This window comes from Ambystoma mexicanum, chromosome 3p, assembly GCF_040938575.1.
Source record: "Ambystoma mexicanum isolate Mex_15411 chromosome 3p, UKY_AmexF1_1, whole genome shotgun sequence".
Lineage (NCBI taxonomy): Eukaryota > Metazoa > Chordata > Amphibia > Caudata > Ambystomatidae > Ambystoma > Ambystoma mexicanum.
The window spans coordinates 391,365,853-391,385,950 of record NC_090925.1 but is presented as its reverse complement, the minus strand read 5'-3'; the positions used below and the strand labels follow the sequence as shown (position 1 = coordinate 391,385,950).

At 46.5% G+C, this 20,098-nt stretch overlaps 1 protein-coding gene across 2 annotated transcripts in view; it reads left to right on the top strand.

Moving 5' to 3' along the window:
- The window catches only part of STX16 (syntaxin 16), a 296,294-nt gene that overhangs the window by 200,949 nt on the left and 75,247 nt on the right, over positions 1–20,098 (top strand). For both annotated transcript variants that reach the window (XM_069651061.1, XM_069651060.1), the window contains exons 5-6: positions 6,865–6,956; positions 7,061–7,204. In XM_069651061.1, the coding sequence (XP_069507162.1) occupies positions 6,865–6,956; positions 7,061–7,204 (236 nt within the window). The remainder of the gene's footprint in view (positions 1–6,864; positions 6,957–7,060; positions 7,205–20,098) is intronic.

Below are 20,098 nucleotides of genomic sequence, written 5' to 3'. Positions count from 1 at the left end.
TTGGGTAGATAAGCACGCTACGTGCAACCTTTGCCTGCCCAGAGACCACCCCGAGGCGGGTTGCAGGGCCTGTAGCAAGTTTAAGACCAAAACCCTTAAGGACCGCTCCACCAAGCGTTGGGCCCACCACGCCAAGCTAGCAGCTATGGAGGCGGAGGGTACCTTCAGCGACGGCAGCGACGCCGGACTTTCGGACGGCGAGGGCACCAAGGCGTCGAAAGACAGCCTAACGCACGTCCCCGGCCTCGGAAGGTCGTCCGTCCCGGCGACTATGGGGAAGTCCCCCGGCGACAAGAGCGTTACACATACACACGCTAAACACAAAAAAGCCACCCGAGATTCGACGTCGTCGAAACCTCGGAAAGAGGCACAGAAGGAGCGGTCCGAAAGGACGTCCTCTGGGCGGTCCCGGTCGAGGTCGCCGCACGACGTCAGGCAAGCCTCCACACTTGCACATAGTGCCTCGCCCATTAACATCACGGAAGATCACTCGTCCGGAGACGAACACGACTTCCATCCCCAGCCTGCACCCCAGGGAAAGGGTACATCACTTGGGAGTAAGGAGGGCCCAGTGTCGAAGCCTAGTTCGAAACACAGGGATTCCACCTCCGATCCTCGACGCCAGGCGTCGAAAGATAAGGGAAATGGTAAACACACTTCCACCCACGGGGAAGGGGGTAAGCAACAAAGGAAACAACCCTTGCAATCCCCCACAACAATAGAACTGTCTTCCCCGTCCAAGTCTTCTCAGGGACAGTCCATAGAGAGTTCCAGCAAGGTCACCCCAAGCTCAAAACTCTGGTCATGCGAGGACATTGACAGAGTAATGTCAAGGATGTCCTCCTTAGCAAATTTCTTCGAAAGACACCCTGACCAACTCCTAGCTTTAAACCCTCAGGAATCTTCTCCCTCAGGTTCAAGGGACCCTATCCCTTCAAATAAAAGGCCCCGGGTCGAGACACCATTAAAGGCTTCAGACCCCTTCGAGGTCCAACCCTATTCTTGCCTTTTCCCTACAGGCCAAGGAGACTCTTCCCTTATAGAGGGCCAGGATTTTGAGACACCAGAAGATCTCGCAGTGTCAGATTATTACGAGGAGGACGAAGACGAGGATGAGCCAGAAAATAGCCCAGATATTTTCAGAATGGACTCACCAGTCGAAAGGGAAGCCCCAGTGTCTGATTCCCCAATAGATAATCAGCCCCTCCTAAATGAACTGCTCTCTCGGGCAGCTAACCACTTCCACATAGACACACAAGGTGTCCAAGAAGAGAGGGACTTCGCGGAGGAACTAATAGGGGAAAGGAAGACAGTAGCCCAGACCATTCCCATCCTGAAATCTATTCAACGCAGAATAGCACCATCCCTTGTCAACCCAAACCTGACAAGACCTGTAAACCCGAGAGTAGAGAAGCTGTTTAAAGCTGCCCAGTCGGACCCTCTATATATTAGAGGCCAACTTAAGCCAGACTCTCTAGTCGTTACTAACACCCGCAAGAGAGCTGGAACCCCATTATCTTCCTCGGAGGCTCCCCCCGACAAGGAAAGTAAGAAACTCTATGGTTTTGGTAGAAAAGTAGCTTCCACGGCAGCCTACCAAACCAGAATCGCGAATTCCACCACACTGTTGGCCAGCTACAACTGCCATCAGTGGGAAGAAGTTGCAGCACTAATAGATTCCGCTCCCGAACCCCTTAAGAGCCAGCTAGCTCGCATTTGTGCAGAGGGAAGAAACGTCTCAGGCTGCATTTTAAAAGCAACTTTGGACGCCGCAGACAATGCGGGTAGAATTATAGCAGAGGGGACTGTCATCAAAAGACATGCTTGGTTGAGGCAGTCGGGATTCAGAGCAGAAACACAAGCTGCACTCTTAGACAAACCAGTGGAAAGTGATCTCCTGTTTGGAAAGGCAGTCGAGGACGCTCTAAAAAACGCTAAGGAGGAATTCGACACCCTCAAATCCCTTGGCCAATTAACTACAAAACCACCTAACCAAAGAGGGAACGGCAATTTTCGTCGCCCCCGCGGCCAAAATTCCAATAGAGGAAATAGCTATTCCCACACCCAGGGTACACAGTGGAACACCAACTCACAACAGTCTACCCAGGGGTATGGTAGGGCTAGTAGAAGAGGACGTGGTAGAGGCAGAGGCAGCCCCAGTAAAGGAGGCGGCACGCCTCCACCAAAGCAGTGACGCTCATTTCAGGGTCCCTTCCCATGCAACCCCAGTAGGGGGACGAATATCCAGCTTCACCCAGGCATGGGAAGGGATAACATCCGACAGATGGGTGCTGTCGACGGTATCCAAGGGGTACTGTATAGAACTACTGCAACGTCCCCGAAACCATCCTCCAAGACAAAAAGTCCACTCTTTAGAACATCAAAAGATCCTCCTCGAGGAAATCTACAATCTGCTCCTAAAGGACGCGATAGAACTCGTCCCAGGACACCAGGTAAACAAGGGTATCTATTCAACTTACTTCCTTGTGCCAAAGAAAGATTTAACAATGCGCCCAGTATTGGACTTACGGCCTGCCAACAAGTATGTCAAGCCCCAAAAATTCCGTATGACCACGCTACAAGAGGTAATCCCACTCCTAAAAAAGGGGGATTACATGGCAGCCTTGGATATGAAAGATGCCTATTTTCATATTTCCATGCTCCCGGCGCACAGAAAATACTTGCGCTTCAAGGTGGACAGTCGCCACTACCAATTCAAGGTGTACTGCCCTTCGGGATAGCTTCAGCACCAAGGGTATTCACCAAGGTACTGGCGGTGGCAGCTGCACACCTATGCAGGGAGGCAATCCCAGTGTACCCTTATCTGGACGACTGGCTCATAACGGGGGAAACCCCAGGAATCTGCAGGTCAAACATTCAGAGGACTATCGACCTCCTCCACGAATTAGGCTTCTCTATCAACGAGAAAAAGTCAAGTCTGGTGCCAAGCACCTCAAAACAGTTTCTAGGAGCTATCCTAGATACTCAGAAAGAATTGACCTTCCCCTCGGAAGAAAGAATTCGGAATATACTTCTGCAAATTCCGCATTATCAGTCAGGTCAACAGATAACAGTACGCAAAGCTATGCGGTTACTGGGCATGATGGCGTCATGCATTTACCTGGTCCCCCACGCGCGTCTGCGCATGCGTCCCATGCAGGAATGGTTGGCGAAACAGTGGTCTCAGGCAAGTGGTCAGTGGGACGATCTAGTGGTCGTTTCGCCAACACTCGTACAGAGCCTACACTGGTGGACAAGAGAGAATCTCGCAAAGGGGAAACCCTTTTACGATCCCGAAGTACAGGCAGTTGTGACTACAGATGCATGCCTGACTGGGTGGGGAGCTCACCATCTCCACCACACAGCTCAGGGTCTCTGGTCTCACTCAGTAGCCAAGAACCACATCAATCTGCTAGAGCTTCTGGCAGTATTCCGAGCGCTGCAGGCGTTCGAGCCCCATCTACTGAACTTGTCGGTGCAGATCAGGACGGACAGCACGACAGCCATGTTCTATCTGAACAAGCAAGGAGGGACTCGTTCGCCAAATCTGTCCAAGCTTGCCCAGAAAATATGGATATGGGCACTCAGACGGAACATCTTCCTATCATCGCAACATGTTCCAGGGGAGCTCAATTCCCTAGCGGATGCTCTAAGCAGAGACTCCCTCCCAGAAGAACACGAATGGGTCCTTCACAGAGACGTAGTAGAAGATCTCTTCTCTCAGTGGGGTTTCCCCACTATAGACCTATTCGCCACAAGCGAAAACAAACAATGCCCAGGATTTGCATCCAGGTTCCCCCAAACGGACTCCCAGGGGAATGCCCTGTGGATGAACTGGTCAGGGATGTTTGCGTACGCTTTTCCACCAACTCCTCTCATCAGGAAGGTGGTGTACAAGATGAACAAGGAATCTATGACGCTCATCCTAGTTGCTCCCATGTGGGCGAGACAACCATGGTTTCCACACCTACGCAGGACTCCCAGCCTGGTACAACCTTCTGTCCCAGCAACAAGGTCAAACAGTGCATCAGGAACCCAACTCTATGAACCTAGCAGCATGGCTCCTGAAGTCATAGAGTTTGGACATCTCAAATTACCACAGAGGTGTATGGACATTCTAAAAGAGTCCAGGAAACCAAATACAAGACACTGTTACTTTGACAAGTGGAAAAGATTTGTTATCTGGTGCCAGAATAAACAAATCAACCCGGTTGATTGCACTCCTTCCAACGTTGTAACATACATGCTCCACCTGCTGGATGCAGGGTTGGTTTTTAACTCTCTGAAAGTACACCTGGCAGCCCTCTCGGCTTACACCACATCCCATAACAGGGTCTCGTGGTGGAAAGTACCAGTGGTTAAAGCCTTCATGGAAGGAGTAAAGAGACTTCACCCTCCTATTTCGAACCCACCGCCAAGATGGGACCTCAACGTGGTGCTAGCTAAGCTCATGGGCCCCCCCTTCGAACCCATGCATAAAAGTAGTCTCAAACACCTGACTTATAAAACGGCCTTCTTAGTAGCCATTACCTCCATAAGAAGGGTCAGTGAAATTCAGGCTCTGTCAGTGCAAGATCCTTTCTTTACTATCCACAAGGACAAACTGGTTTTACGCACACACCCTAGGTTCTCACCAAAATTCATATCCAAGTTCCATGTAAACCAGTCCATCGAGCTTCCGGCTTTCTTCCAAAACCCACAAAGCTCGGCTGAGGTGAAACTACACACCCTAGATGTGCGTAGGGCGGTCTTATACTATGTAAATAAAACCAGACCGCTAAGGAAAACAGATCAACTGTTTGTCTCCGTAGCTACAGGCAGAGAGGGGGATCGCGTCTCTAAGGGCGCTATCTCTAAGTGGATTATCAACTGTATACAGCTGTGTTACTCTCTTTCTGAAAAGACTCTGCCTTTTACGCCAAGGGCCCACTCTACTAGAGGCATTGGGGCCACTCTGGCTTTCATTGCAAATGTCCCCCTCGACACCATTTGCAAAGCAGCTACTTGGAGCTCTATTCACACTTTTACTCAGCATTACTGCATTGACACTCATTCCAAGACAGATACACAAGTGGGACAAGCGGTTCTAAGACACCTGTTTGCTCATGACCCTTCTCACATCCCACCTCCTTCTTCTGGTACTGCTCGCTAATCTATGCACAGCATGTGATCTAAGCAGATTCCACAAGCCTCAGAAGGGATACATTACTCACCGTAATCGTATTTCTGATGCTTGTATCTGCTTAGATTCACATGCGACCCACCCTTCCTCCCCTCCGAGAGAAGGCGCATGGTTGCTTGTAGTCTTACCTTTCTGTCTATCTGCTTGGACTATCTGTACTCACGCTACTCCTCATGCTACCTCATGTCAGGAAAAACACAATCTGGGGATCCTAGACGCGTGAGGGATCATGGGTACAGTGGACGTCACACTAGGGATAGTATTACTGGCACGCCCTGTGTCGACGCCCATTTTCGATTTTCGAAAAACAAACTGTAATACTCCGCAGCTTCCACTAGATGTCGGCCTATGCACAGCATGTGAATCTAAGCAGATACAAGCATCAGAAATACGATTACGGTGAGTAATGTATCATATATATATATATATATATATATATATATATATATATATATATATATATATAATTTATTTTATTTTTTTTTTCTTATATATACGGGAGTACTCAATTCTACTCTTGTCTCAGTCTTGTGCTCCTGAGTGTGCTCCCTCATCAGGCTGGAGCAGCAGAAGTGTGGAAGTGAGGAGTTTTCCTTCTTTCTCCGTGACTGTCTCCTTTTTTTTTTTTTTTTTTTTTGGGAGAAATTAATGAAACTGATGTCAAAGACTCCGGCGCCCGCGTTCAGCAACCGTTATTTCGAACAGAAGTGCTCACGTGAGTGTCGGAGCCCTAAGAAAGGGACCAGGGAGAGCAGGCGCTCCCCCTGGTGGCTCGCAAGCGGCGCTGCGCACCATGAGAGGCTACACTGCGTTCCCCGGAGCCTGCGTTAAACTGTTTCAGGCCAGGGAAGCAGTGCAGTCGCAGCGGTACCCGCTGCAGCGTTCAGTGAAAAACGCTGCAAGCGGGCACACGCGAACAAAAATGTTTGCACTGAATGAGGTCTACGATGCCAGCAGGAAGCAGCTGGCGTCGGCAGAAACAAGGAATCTACGCCTAACAACAAGAAAGGCGGCTGCAAACAATACGCTACGTGCAAATAAGCATTTAATAATACAAATAGCAATTCATAAATAAGTAAAACATCAGTTTAACGATAAATATGTCCACATAACCACATAAACAGAATTGAACAAGAAGTAAACTTATGTCTTGCTGTGAGCAGCAAAGAAAGAGAAAGTTTGTTCAAGACTGTTTATGGGGATACATGCACGCCCATTGGAGGACAGGTGGCACATGGTCATGGACACTAGATGACCTCGGGAAGCATCATGGGAAATGGAGTATTTTACCATTAAGGAACTGTTATGGATGTAGGATTCATTTTATGGTGTTTTATTATATGTTGGACGCACCTTCATTATAAGTATGTTAATATATAAGGTGCACAAAATATCTTGCTGCTGAGCTTTTCCTTATATGGATTAATAAAGGAAGAGAAGCATAATGTGAGCCTCCGGTCTTGACATAGAATTGTAGACTACCTCATACAGCTTCTACAAGGATCCATTTCAGAGTAGAACTTAACTGTGTTACTTCTTTCCTTATTATCGTTTTGTTGGAAGGTTCTTTCACATAATTACTAATTTTGCCAATCTGTGTGCTACATCTTTAGTGACACTGTCTGATTGTCCAGGCTTAGATTTCAGTAATGGGTGACCTGGTGGGACCTCTTTGTTTTTAGGCATGAAGAATCGAGAAGAACGATCCAAGCATTTCTTTGACACATCCGCCCCACTTATGGATGACGGAGAAGACACTACGCTTTACGACCGGGTCAGTTAACAATGTCTGTATAGAGGAAATGTCATCAGTTTATTAATCATTTATCATGGTTTTTCCATCATAGCCATTTTCAAATGTTTATTGCAATTTGGCAGGGTTTTACAGATGACCAGCTGGTCCTGGTGCAACAAAATACCTTGATGGTAGAGGAGCGGGAGCGAGAAATTCGGCAAATTGTACAGTCAATATCTGAACTAAATGAAATATTTAGAGACCTTGCTGGAATGGTGGTGGAACAGGTAGGTGGAATCCAAAATTCTTAATTTCCTTTCAACACTGATACTACTTCCAAACCATAGACTTCCCAGCCCCTTAACTAAACCAACGGATTTACTGGCACTTTTTTACTGCACCATCAAACATGCAATGAGGCTTGTTTTGTTCATCTACAATCTCCATACATGTCTGGCCTGTTTATGTTATGGAGCCACGTTGGCAACACTACAGGTAAGGTTCCATGGCACTTTACATAAAACATGAAAAACGTGTTCCTGTTTAACTTGTTAACTCTGCCATGCAATTTCACCAGATTGGACCAGAACCAAATTTTGAGGAATATTCCAACATTTTCATGTTGGAAAAAGTAGTGTTTAAAATGTTCTTTTTTCCCCTTGGAGTTTTCAATTAACCTTGATCAAAAACACGCATATAGAGCTCAGATGTGAGGTAGAATTTCAAAATGTATCTAATTTCAAGCATGCACAGAACACCTGGAGAAACACACCACTAAAGGAAACTGCAAAAATGCGCATACACAGCCACCAACCATACTGAACATGCCCCCAGAATGCACAGTATGGATGTCCCCACTACACTTGTAACAAATCAGCTAGATATGGAAACTGAACAAAAGGCCTTTGAGATGCATGTCTTAAAACTATCCACTTTGTATTTTGGCATACACTTGGCTCTTATCTGGAACTGGTCCAGTGCAAAAAAATGCCAAACTGAAAGATGCACAGCCAGGATACCTATGCACATGAGACGCCTGTATGCATAGCACTAATACATAAACACGACTTTAAGCATAATTGTGCACACGCACCCTCTCAGCGCTGACAAGCACACAAACATATGTATATAATAGTTGATGTGATAGGCGCCCATAGTCACAAGAAATAAAGTGCAATACAGTTGCGATAAGGTGCCATTTCTTCTTTTTATTGGTGCATCAGAGCAAATGCCAATTTTGTTAGACTGCAGATGGGCAAGGTCTGTTAAGTCCACTTTCCAACTGTCCTGCGGCTTGAGTTTTAAAATAGTTTTTTTGTGGGGAAGTAGGGGGTTTCTGGCCTAATTCGATGTGTGAATTTGCAAGACTCTAAATCGGCATTTGGCACATTGAAACTGACATGTGGCGAAATTGTTGTTGCGTTTGTTGAAGTATTTTGTGTTGTGGGGCATGGGCTGACTTGCGCCAAATGCAAAGTCAGACATCTGGACTCCGCATGAGACATATCATGGACTTGCAGATCTTCAGAGAACCAGACCTCTTTTCCAAATGGCACACTTATATGGGTCCTCGTTGCCTCTTGTACAAATTAGCCATTGCCGGAACATAGAATTATAAGTGAAGATTATTCAAAAGTGTTTTCTATTTTTATTTAAAAAACCATGCGTCCTACTATCTTTGAGCCGTGAGGATGCAGTCACCGGAGAAGCCCGGGTTTGCTCGCATTTGCTCAAATCTAAAAGAGTTCTAATTTGAAACTCAAGCCGTTGCAGTTGTGTAGTTGACCTCTTAGCAGGCCTAACTTTCAAAAGTGCTCTAGTCCTATGCACAGTCTATTAATAAGACTGGTCTTTGCTCTGATGCCCTAATTAAAATACAAAATAAAAACACCTTATCACAATTGTATCTTACTTTATATACTTAGGAATTTTAAGACTGCCTATTGCATTAATAATTGTGTGCATCTCTTTCAGATTTTTGATTTACTGCTGTCAAATGGGATTGATAGCTATTCAACGTCTTCCAAATCATCCAAATTGTGATTCACAATCTTGCTGAGAAACGTACAGTGGATTAAATGGGCAACTCTATAAAAACTGTGTTTGTATTTGTATATGATATTGCGCAAATGTAGCATGAGAGCAATGGAGTTCTGTATAAGAGTTCAAGGATCAGGTGGGCAGTTATCGAAGTTGTGCCTGAATTCTCTTAAGAGCAGGGTCTCTTAGTTCTTTCCTGAACTGCAGGATCATTGGAACGGTCCTGATTTCTACCTGCATTGTTTGCAATATACCGGGGCATAGCAGGAGAAGGCCTATTTCCTGATCTTTTCCCCCCTGTGGACAAGTTTAGTTTCCAGCCTAGCAACAGTATAGCTTCTATCCGAGAACGTGCTGCCTGAGGTCTTAAGGTTTATATGCCAGGAAGGTGGACATCTGGTTGGTGGTTGCGTTTTGGGTGATTCAGGCAATTTTTAAACGGATCCTGGCAGGCATAGGGACTCAGTGAAGGTCGCACAGGATGAGCTTGATATGGTCACATTTTTTAGAATTGTAATAAGATGCACTTCAGCATGATGCACTGCTTTGCCAGGAGCACCTTGGAGAGCCTTACGAGGAGGGCATTATGCCCAACAATGTGTGCAATCATGAGTACCAGTACCAGTGTCCAGAAGACCTGTGGAGGTAGGAAGGGCTTCATCTTGCAGACCAGTGTGATCTGGTACCATGTAGTTTGGGCTTTCTTGTTGATGTGCTGCTGAAGAGAAATGTTGCTGCTCATGATGAACCTGAGGGATTTGGTGGACTGGACAAGTTGGGGGCAGAGGGTGAAGACGAGGGGATTAGGCCAGGTACATCTTATTCTGCCATCTTCGGATGGTTTTCTTTTTTTGGCAGGGTTTCTGAGGAGCACAAATTCAGCTGTGGTCCAGTTTAAAGATATGCATATGTTTGGTTGATGGCAAGGCACTTCTGGAGGTGAGTGATGCAGCAAAATGCCTGGGTCATCAATCCCAGCCGTTCCATGTATAGATTAAAGATCAACGGGGAGAGGATTGAACTCTGTGGCACTCTGCAGGTAACCGGGCAGCAGTCTGATCTAAAGATGCCCATCCGAGAGGTAGGAGAATCAGTTAGGAACTGTTACCGCAAAGTATATTCTTTGTACGATGAGGTTGATCAGAGTCTGGTGGTCGACTTTATAAAAGGTGGCTGATCTGTCCAGGAGGCATAAATCCCTGTTGTCCATGATGTGGAGAGCATCATCAATTACCTGAATGGTGGGTGTTTCATCTAGGACCTGGCTGTTATGATCGTCAGGGCTGCCCCCTCGGACACGCATGCAGGCCATCTGATCAGGCCCTTAAGGCCCCCACCAGAACATATGAGCAAAACAAACTGGACATCTCTGTGGCACAAATGGCATTCACATCATCCGGATTTGTGCAAACTAAGGGACCTCTAAAATGGCCCCCACAGAAAGATACTTTGTTCCACCAATAGGGCTGGCAACAGAGCAATCTAGTTTGAATGGAAGTTGCAGGCTAGTTCGCGTGAGTGAGCTTCTATAAATAGCCACACCCACACATGCAGCCCTGCTTTGCATTGAACTGCCTGCAGCAGCTTAACGCTCATCGCTGGCTCAAGCTCCATGGAGAAACCTTGCTGACACTGGCTCTGGTTAACTACCTGCTGCACTCCCGGAACAGTGCTCTGCAGCCAGCCGGTACTCTACGTTCCGATCCTGATCCCCGACACGACACCGGCAATGGCAAAGGAAAAACAAACATCATGGTCAGTGAATCCTGCGATCACGAGCGGGGATAGACTATAAAAGAAGTGATTAAAGCCCTCGCGTTCGCAATCACGGCGCGCTCTCGATTGATGAAAAGACTCTGAACAACACAGTGGCACTCCGCGCCGCCAAAGGAAAAGGCTCTAAGACCGTGTGGGTGTGCTGTAACATCCCGCGTCACCCTTGGAATGCTGAAAACACACAACGAAAAGCAGCAGCTGTTTATTGACCTCGCACAACTACATTAGGGAGGAGACACATTGCTCGATGTGACAGCGCATGCCAGACGTGTGTTAAGACGGATTTCTGAACTCTGTCCTGGTGGCGCAGAAGTTCAGAAGGCCAACCTAATTACTTGGAACAGGGTAACCTCTGGACGAGCCAGACCAATCAAGGTAGCGATCGCGGCGGTCAAGACTAGGTCTCAAGAGGGGTGAGGGTGACTGAAAGCCCGCAATGAGCACACAAAGCAAGAGCGCTTACAAACTACTCCAAACAGTTGTTATATCAAAAATATATACACATTTATTTTAAGGCCTTTAAAATAATGACCGTAGCGGGAAAATCACAATATTAAGCCAACACATACCATATCAACACAATATATATACAAATACGACAGTCGCAAGCGTTATATGCACGAAATGTGTAGTCCACCTGAAAGGGAAAGAAAACAGGCAGTGCGATAATGCTTTAGACTCAGTTCGCCTTCAGAGGCACCTAACTAGATGGAAGTCCGAGCCCTGCGAAGAGTGGAGCCTTGTGCTCAAAGTACCTGCACACGCTGGTGCCAAAGGGCAAAAGGAGAAGCTCTTCGGAGGAAGTCAGGCAGTTCGGGTTAGTGCACAACAGAAGAACAACAGGTTCCGCGACTCAAGCGCAGCCTCCACAGTGAGCAGAAGCAGAGCGCGAGTACGGACAAAAGGGTTCTGTTTTTACACAGCGGGGAAAAGCAATGGGCTACTGCAGGAGGGCGACCAGATCCTAGCTATACTACTCACCGGTCCCCGATGCAAGCAGACCCAGGCTTCTCCACGTTAGTTTCAGCAGCTGGCAGGTTCAGAAGAGCCGGGAATGCCTCGTCGTCGTGTAGAGAAAAAAGACGTCCCAATCGAAGAAACCTGCACAGTTTTGTCACCACAGCAGGGCAACGGAGCGGCCGTGTGTATCTGAGCCAAATGTACACTACCCACTTCAGACTTGGGAACGCCAAGTGTACTAAGCGTGTGAGAGTGACAAGGACTCGAAATACAACACAACCTGGCGGCGGTTACAGAGCAAGACTCCCTTGTAAGCTGGTCAGTCAACTGGATGGCCCAGAGACGCTTCCGAAGGCTTACTGGCAGGAGATGATGAAGTCGCCGAGAATAGCTGTTCCTGCTATTCCAAAGGTCGAAGCACCAGTACAGGCCTTCTGGTTCGATCAAAGGAGGAAAGGGTTTCACAGGACGACAGCAGTGCAAAGGAGGAGTCCTTCAGCGGGTCACCAGCGATTCCTCGGTCCAGCCTGATCGACATGGTAGTGGTGTTTCCAGCCCCCTCTTATCCACGGTTCCCTTCGCGCCAAAACGGAAGGGAGCCAATGGGAGATCCGCTCATCAACACACACACCATTCGTGGACCAATCACGGACCACGGTGGTCCCAGGCATTCACACCACCCTAGACTCTCTGGCACCCAGGATGTGTATTAGGACCAGACATCCCAGCCCACACCCTGGAGGCACACAAAAGACATGTAGAAGCCCGCGAAAGCATCCGTTTTTCGCGGGAAAGCACATGCCCAAATAAGGAAGGCCCCGGGTCGCTCGACCTGGGGAAGGTGAAGGGAGCAAGACGGTCAGTGGACAGGACAAAGGAGCCTCGTGGTCTGGCCATTTTGGGAGCCAGGCCACCATTTTGGGTTCAGCGCGAAAAACGCGCTTAGAACGCCAAAAGGAGCTCAAAATACACAAAACGATCGCTGCCACCATTCCAGTTCCTGAATGACTTGCACCGATCAAATACAATCCTAAACGAGTATCTAGGGCCTGTAGAAGGCTAGAGACCCAAGAGAGCTGTAACTTAGCTTACAGTGCCCTCTTGTGTCATGTTGCACTAAAGCCGCAACATGATAAAAGAAACTACGGGAAACAGCGTTCCCCGGTACTGACTGTCTTAAGGGCATGTCAGTTTCCCCATAAGAAAAGGAGCGAAAGCCCAGAGGAGTGCGGCAGAAGGCTACACTTCTCTGGCAAAGTCAAGAACAAGGTGAAAAACAACAGCAAAAAGTTTAGGGGTTGCCACATGGAAGGAAAATTACCTACAATTACGAAATCTTTCCTAACAACGTGCATTTCAGTGACTAAACGCTCATTCTCAGAGGCTCCTACATGCTCAGCTGCTGCGCTCGCAAGTGGGACAGACTTTACAGTGCATATAGGAAGAAGTACATGATTTCAGTGACTTTCACAACACAAACCCTGGATCCTGAGGTCTCATACCCTGTACCCTAACTCTCAAGTCAATTCCAGGAAAAAAGGGGCAGAAGCTCAAAGAGGCAGCCGCATGCCACACTGGGTACGCAACAACTCCATCCAGTCAAGTAACTGGGGGTCACCTCAAGATAAAGCGCCCCTGCAGTGAATAGCAGGAAGGAGAGCTCCACAATTTAGATACAAAGGTGGGAGGAGTTAACCAGGAAAGGTGGGTTGGAGGAGGGACTGGCAGACACTTGCCTTCTGACACGACACTCTATTTTATGTGGGAATCCCGACAGTAAGTAGAATTTCAGGGGGAATCAATGGGCCAACGCAACACTTCACCATGCAGCTCTGCTGAGTCCCACCACTCGGGTGCCCCTGCGGAGTCCAAAGGTAAGCGTTGCACCGATTGGTAGTCCTAGAGTAGCGCTAACTGGTTAATTTGCTTGTAAAGTTCATTCACCACTATTGTCTCAATCATTTTACCAATTAATAGGAGGCTGGTTATTGGTCAGTAGTTGGCAAGGTCTTCTGGGTCCAGTGTGGGTTTCTTAAGGAGTGGGCGGGTCAGCCTTATTTTTAAGCATCTTGGGTAAAGTACCTTAGTGGAGGGAGGATTTAACAATCACAAGGGGCGTGATGAGAGCTTGATCAGCAGTCTTTTTTTAGTAGGCTGTAGAATCCCATTAGTATGGAAGGTCTGCTTTAGTGAAGCAAGCGTGTCTGTGAGATCCTTGAAGCTAAAGGGGGAGGAGGGGTGAAGTTAGTCCAGGATGTGGAGGCCCAGGGTAGGATAGATAGTGGCTTCCCAGATGATTTGATAGCTTCAATGTGTTGTTGAATAGTTTAATTTGCTTTATGAAGGAATTATTGGTGCATTGCATTTCTCGTAAGCCTCTGGCGCTACTGTGTGTGGTAGGGGGTTCACAGATTGATTGTTGAATAGGGCTCTGCTCCTATTCGAGGCTACCACAATTGTTGAAGAGTAGTCTGAGGCTTTGGTTTCAATAATTGGGGCCAGGTGTGTTGATCTTAAGAGTGAAGAGGTTGTTTCACTCGGATGCTTTGTGTGTGCTCTTATAGTGTATTTGTTCTCAGCTAATTCCTGGCTGTACCATGGGGAAGAGGGTTTGAATCTGATGTGCCGTATTTGTAAACTGACATGTATTGACTAACTCCTTTGAGGGTCCGTTGAATATTTCTGTTAGGGAGTTTTTGTTGGTGGTCGCAGGGAGTCTGGTCAGGATAATTTCCAATGTTCCCACTGAAGCTTTTGAAGGAACGCTGTGCATAAATAGTGGGCTTGTCCTGTCCTTTATGGGAAGGGTGGGTGTTTGATAAGGTGAAAGGGATTACAGTGTGATCTGTCCTGTCGATTGGCATAGGGTTGCAGCATTTGATGATAGGGAGGGAAGTCAAGGTTGTTTCCCCTGCTGTAATTTGTGCTTTGCACATGTTGCATTATGTGCAGAGATTCGGCTGGGGTAAGGGGAGCCATTTCTTCTTTTTAGTTGTCTGGGTGCCGGGTATGTTGAAGTCCCACAGGTAAATGTTAGAAGGGTGAGGGGCCGAAGCAGACAAGCGCAGAAGGTTTCCTCCACTACTCCCATGAGGGGTCCGGTTTCTGAGGTGTAAAGTAGTGGACTTCTTATGTGATGGGAATTGACAGGCGACATTGGATGTGATTTGCATGGTTGTATGTTTAATGCTGATAAGATTGTTGCTGGAATAAATCCTAGAAAGTATGGGAATGGTTGTGTTTGTAGGAGACACATGGGGATGTCAGCGGCTTCCATGGGACAGGGGGGTGGGGGGGGTCTGTCCCTGAGCGTTGACAGATTGTGACAGGTGAAGTCCTTGCCTTTGTCCGTTCTTGGCTGAAGATGCGTAGGTGAGTCCAATGAAATAGGTTGTTTGAGTAGGGAAGAGGTGGAGCAGTGATCAGATCAAACACGCTACATGGGAAGAAATAATCTGAAGCCCAAATGAGACAATCGGCTAACCGCCTATATCCACTTGCATATGGAATGCAGGGCGCAGGCTTCCAGCCCCTTCAATGCCCTAACAGCGCCATATAAGAATTGGCCTTTTTCTTTGTCCTCCCTTTGCTTGAAACGCCCAGGCCAGAGACTGTTATCTAGGAGTTAAAAAAGGAAGGAAAGTGGCAGTGCTAAGCAGATGGGTGGAGGAGATGTTGAGGTCCAGCTGACCAACCTTGTGTACAGACGTATACACACACCTTGCCGTAGTAATGAAAAACTTTACTTCACTCTGCAACACCATACATATGGGTGTTAGTTCAACACATTTTCTGGGGGGGAAAGAGGTAAGATTGCAACATTAAAACAATAGTCTACATATGTAGGCTAACTTTAAATGTATGACAAGAACTCTGTGGAGGCAAAGTCCCTAACACTACAAATTAAACCTTAACTCTCATTACATCAGTATTTCTTGTTGGCTGTAGTAACCTTATTGTTGACATCCAGTGTTGGTAGATTTTTGTTATCAGTACTAACCTTCGTTCCCTGTAAAAATTCTCCCCCCCCACCCCCCGTTTAGGACAACCACAAAAGCGGCATATGCAAAACTGACCAGACCCTGCCAAAGCTCAAAAAACGTTTTCACACACTTGATTAGCAGAACCGGAATTCCATGTTTACAAAAAAACTTACATAGACCATACATTCACGTGAAAGGCACTCAAACAGCTTGTACCATGTTGGATCAAGATCTTGCAAAACAACGCCTTAAGAGCAGCCCTATGCATCCCTAAGAAAGCACATATTTCTGACCATAGAAGATCTAATAACTGGCTATCTACGAATGATAAAAATCTTTCTCAAAACAGTATCACAAACAAATGCCTTCACCAAGCTTCCCCAAAATATCTCAAACAGATTTACTAGACAACTCGCCAACGGACCTACAAGAACTACTAATGCCAACCTTCTTATTGTGCCCAGGTATAAACGCACAAAGACTGGCGGGAGTAGTTTCCTGGTTAAAGCTGCCCAATCCTGGAACTCCCTCCCCCCACCCCTGAGGGTTGACCTACCATACTCAAGCTTTAGATCTCATGTCACTCGCTGGATCAAGGAGAATGACCACTAACATCCCAGTATATATTCACTGTAACCTTCGCTCCTACTGGTACTCATTGTTTATACTACCTATTGAGCCTTTATTATGTACTTTGCGTTTCTATTGTGTAACACTTTTCATGCCTTTCCTGTAGATACTGTCCTTATTACCTCTGACTGTATAAAAATGTATGATATTGCGCAGCACTGTAACCTAAGCTGAACAACCCTCTTGATGTCTATTGCGCCCTGATACCCCCGGGTCTGGTGCGCATTACAAATAATAAAAACAAACAACCTAGCAAGGACACAAGGAACAACTTAACTATCCCTGCCCACACTGTTCCTAGTGAATGGTGGTTGACCAACTATCTAATAGTGGATAGAAAAAGGCGGAATCTTTGTTTATTATTGAGCCGAATGGGTTAAAACCATATCACCTATTTATGCCATTGCCTGTTTCATTTACTCAAGGGCAAGTTTGCATTGCCATGCTGTGTACTCAACCAACCATACCGATGTAGAGCAAACTAGTGAACACCTGGACAAGAACACCACAAGATATGTGACATATATATCAAAACACTGTTAAAAAGTGTAGGGAACTCTGGACACTATCATTGAGAACAACTTAATGTTTCATTCAGGACACTTCCATTAAGGTCACAAATGTATAAAGGAAATTTTTTTTAAAAAGTGTTCCTCTGTTTATATAGATTGTAAACGTACTGCTTTAAAAAATATGCTTTCCATTTTTGGAATGTCTGTTCGGTCTGTGCTTGTTTTCAAATGTATGGAAGCTTCCATCTGGTTTTATTACAGATCTTGAATTGGCCATTTGTTTGTATGATTCGAGTTGTACAGCGCTCGACAAAATTGTGAAGTTTATCTGGTGGGTGTCTCGTATATTTTGGATGGGGTATTTCTTTATGCAGACACATCCATAGAAATGTTGTTAATGCTTATACATGTCTCTTTGCACATGCATTGCCCATATATGTGGGCATGCCCTAATTGTGTGTGTGTGTTAACCTATGTGATTTATGCCTTTTATGCCTTAGCCTTGTATGTATGCATGTCCTAAGAAACGTGGTGCCATGTTGTGCATGGTATTTACATCTGTGACCATGTCCAAACACATTTGATTGATGGTGTTCAGTGTGTGTGTGTGTGTGTGTGTGTATGTATTTGAGCATGTCTTAGCAATGTTTGTGCACTTTTCAATGTTTCTAGTGTTGTGCAGTCCCAAAATTTGAATTTTCGGTCTGGTGTTTCCACCAATACAGATATTCTATGCATAGTTTCAATCTATTTTGTTGTACGTGACGTATTTATGCATGAGTGAGACTCTTTTCCCACATCACCCACTTGTGCAACTCATTTCTTTAGGGAGCACAAATCGGTCCCTTTTGCTCGTCAGTACATGGGGGGGGGGGCTGTCCTCCACTTTACTTTTTTAGTAGCACTGCAAGTCCTTTACCCTGTATGGATTTTCAATCCAGGAAGTATGTTCCGGACAGCATGGTGGCCGTTAGCACTTTTTCTCTTATTTTCAGCACAAAGTTGCCATATACGGCTGTGTATTAGCTAAAAGAAACACTTGTGTGCAGATGTGTTATAAATTACATATATCATAAAATGGGTACCTCGTTGTTTTTAAGCCCTATCTTTATGAACCACTGACTTTGTTGGCCTCTCTCCTCCTTTATTGCAGTAGCAATGGCCATATAGTCTTCCCTTTCTGAGGCTCGGGTCAGAGCCTGCAGATTGCAAGTTAGATGAAATGGAACGTTTTGGCTGGAATTTGGGAGTCCCAGAGACTCAAATTCAACTCCTCAGTGTTGTCATGAGTAGAGTTTTGCTGGCCATCCAGATTTGGATATGCGCCCAACCATTAATTGCAGCAATCCCTTAAATATGTGGCCTAGGGTAACAGTGCCCTTTCCCATAATTTCATGTATCTGGGGAGGAGTAGGAGTCATTACCTAGTCGAACACTTGGATCCAATTTATAGGCACAAAAAGGGATGCCGAAAAGCTGTGATGCCAAAGCCTTCATTGCGAAAGCCAACTTCAATAAGCAAAGCTCTGCCTCAATCGGCCAGGAAAAAACTGTCCAGTTGATTCCCTACCATAAATGGATGGGCACAAGTGGTTCACTGTCCATGTGGGGCCCTCATGGAGTCAGTCATGCTGTGCTCTGTGAATCCTGGGAAGTGGCTCCTCCAGTACTGGGACACTGAGCTACCTCCTTCGCTGCTACTCTTCTTGTGCAACAACAGTCGTGGGGCATCATTCCTTGTGTCTCTGCTGCTGCTCCTCTTGGCCATTAGAATTAACATGCTAAATCGGAGACCTTTGCTTTTTCATGTTTGTATGCAGGCCCTTGATGTGCCCCTTCCAACCACCACCACTCCTTAGCCCCTGCTGCATCTTCTGGTCCTCTTTTTTCATCGTGGGTTGTTTAATAGAAGTCGTTCATCGTAAATTCTGCATGCCAACTCCGCTCATCATCCAGAACTGATATTTCACAAGCGGAGAACGTAACCAATACTGTCTGGACCCAGTACAAAAGGAAACATTACCTCTGCATATGCCACCCTCGGGCCTCTTTAGTAGCAGCCAACTGTTGATTTAGTTTTTGTCCTCCCCACCCTGGATTTCTCATCTACCTTTTGAGTTGCTGATCATCTTCTTGGGAGCTACCGGGACAGGTTTGCCACCCCTCCTACTAGCCCCTTTCGACCGCAGATTTCTCCACAGAGCGTGAGGCTCTATCTTGCTGTCACCCTTTTCCTCTTTAGTGTGGAACCCAGACATTGGACCTTCTTTTGTGGTGCTGCCTCTCTCGCCCCAGATAGAGAGCTAATGTTCTTTCCTTACAGGAGCCTGCAAGTGCGTTCTTACTTGGTGTGACACCAAAACCTCATTGTACTGTGATTTGTCACATTATATCCTGTAGGAGGACTTTTCCTAATGGGCCTAAACCCCGCAGAGTACATAGAAGCAGATACTTAGCCCTGGCTTCTGTTGAGCACATTTAGAGCTGGACTTTTAAAAATGGTAATGTGTCCTCTATATTTTTGGAGCAGTTGTGTTCCTGGGGTGGGCCTGGCTAGCAGCTGTCCAGTAAGTAAGAGAAAGCGGTGAGCTCCTGATTCCTGCAGCCTAATAGCCATGCATGGTGGCTTTCAATGACTCCGTTGTGTGATGAATCCGATGGACTTGTCACTGTCCTGCAGTGACCTCCTCCCATGTATCCGGGGGACGGCAGCCGCTACCTGGTCCTGAACAAGGGGGCAGCTGTTTGAGGGAGGATCGCATGGGGGGGGGAGACAACCTAAAGGGAGATACCCTGAGTAAATCAGGTGAGCCACAGTATCCCCCTTTCCGGATGAATCTGCCATTTGTAACTATCTAAAGGCCCATTGTGATATCTTAACTCTTTCATCCATACAGAATAGTGGGAAAGATTGGTCACATCCCAAAGGCCAACTCTCAACTAACCGGCCTGGTAAAATTATGAAAGACACTTTTTCACAGCTCCACATACTTTTCTTCAAACACAGTTTGACTGACTTTAAAACCTTTGGAAAACATTTATGCTGTTTTCACAAAAATTGACTGCTGTTCCCAGAATCCCCACAACACTTGGATGATGATGATGGAGAGGAGTTATGATTATCACGTCCCACTGTCAGCAGTTAGTTCTTCCCCAAACCCTATTGGCCAGAGCCAATATAAAAAGGAAAAAGACTCTGGAAGTGTGTGAGTCCCTTGCTGGAGGACCTTGGTGCAGAATTTGTGTGACAGAAAGGGAGGAACTGCTTAACTGCTGTTTG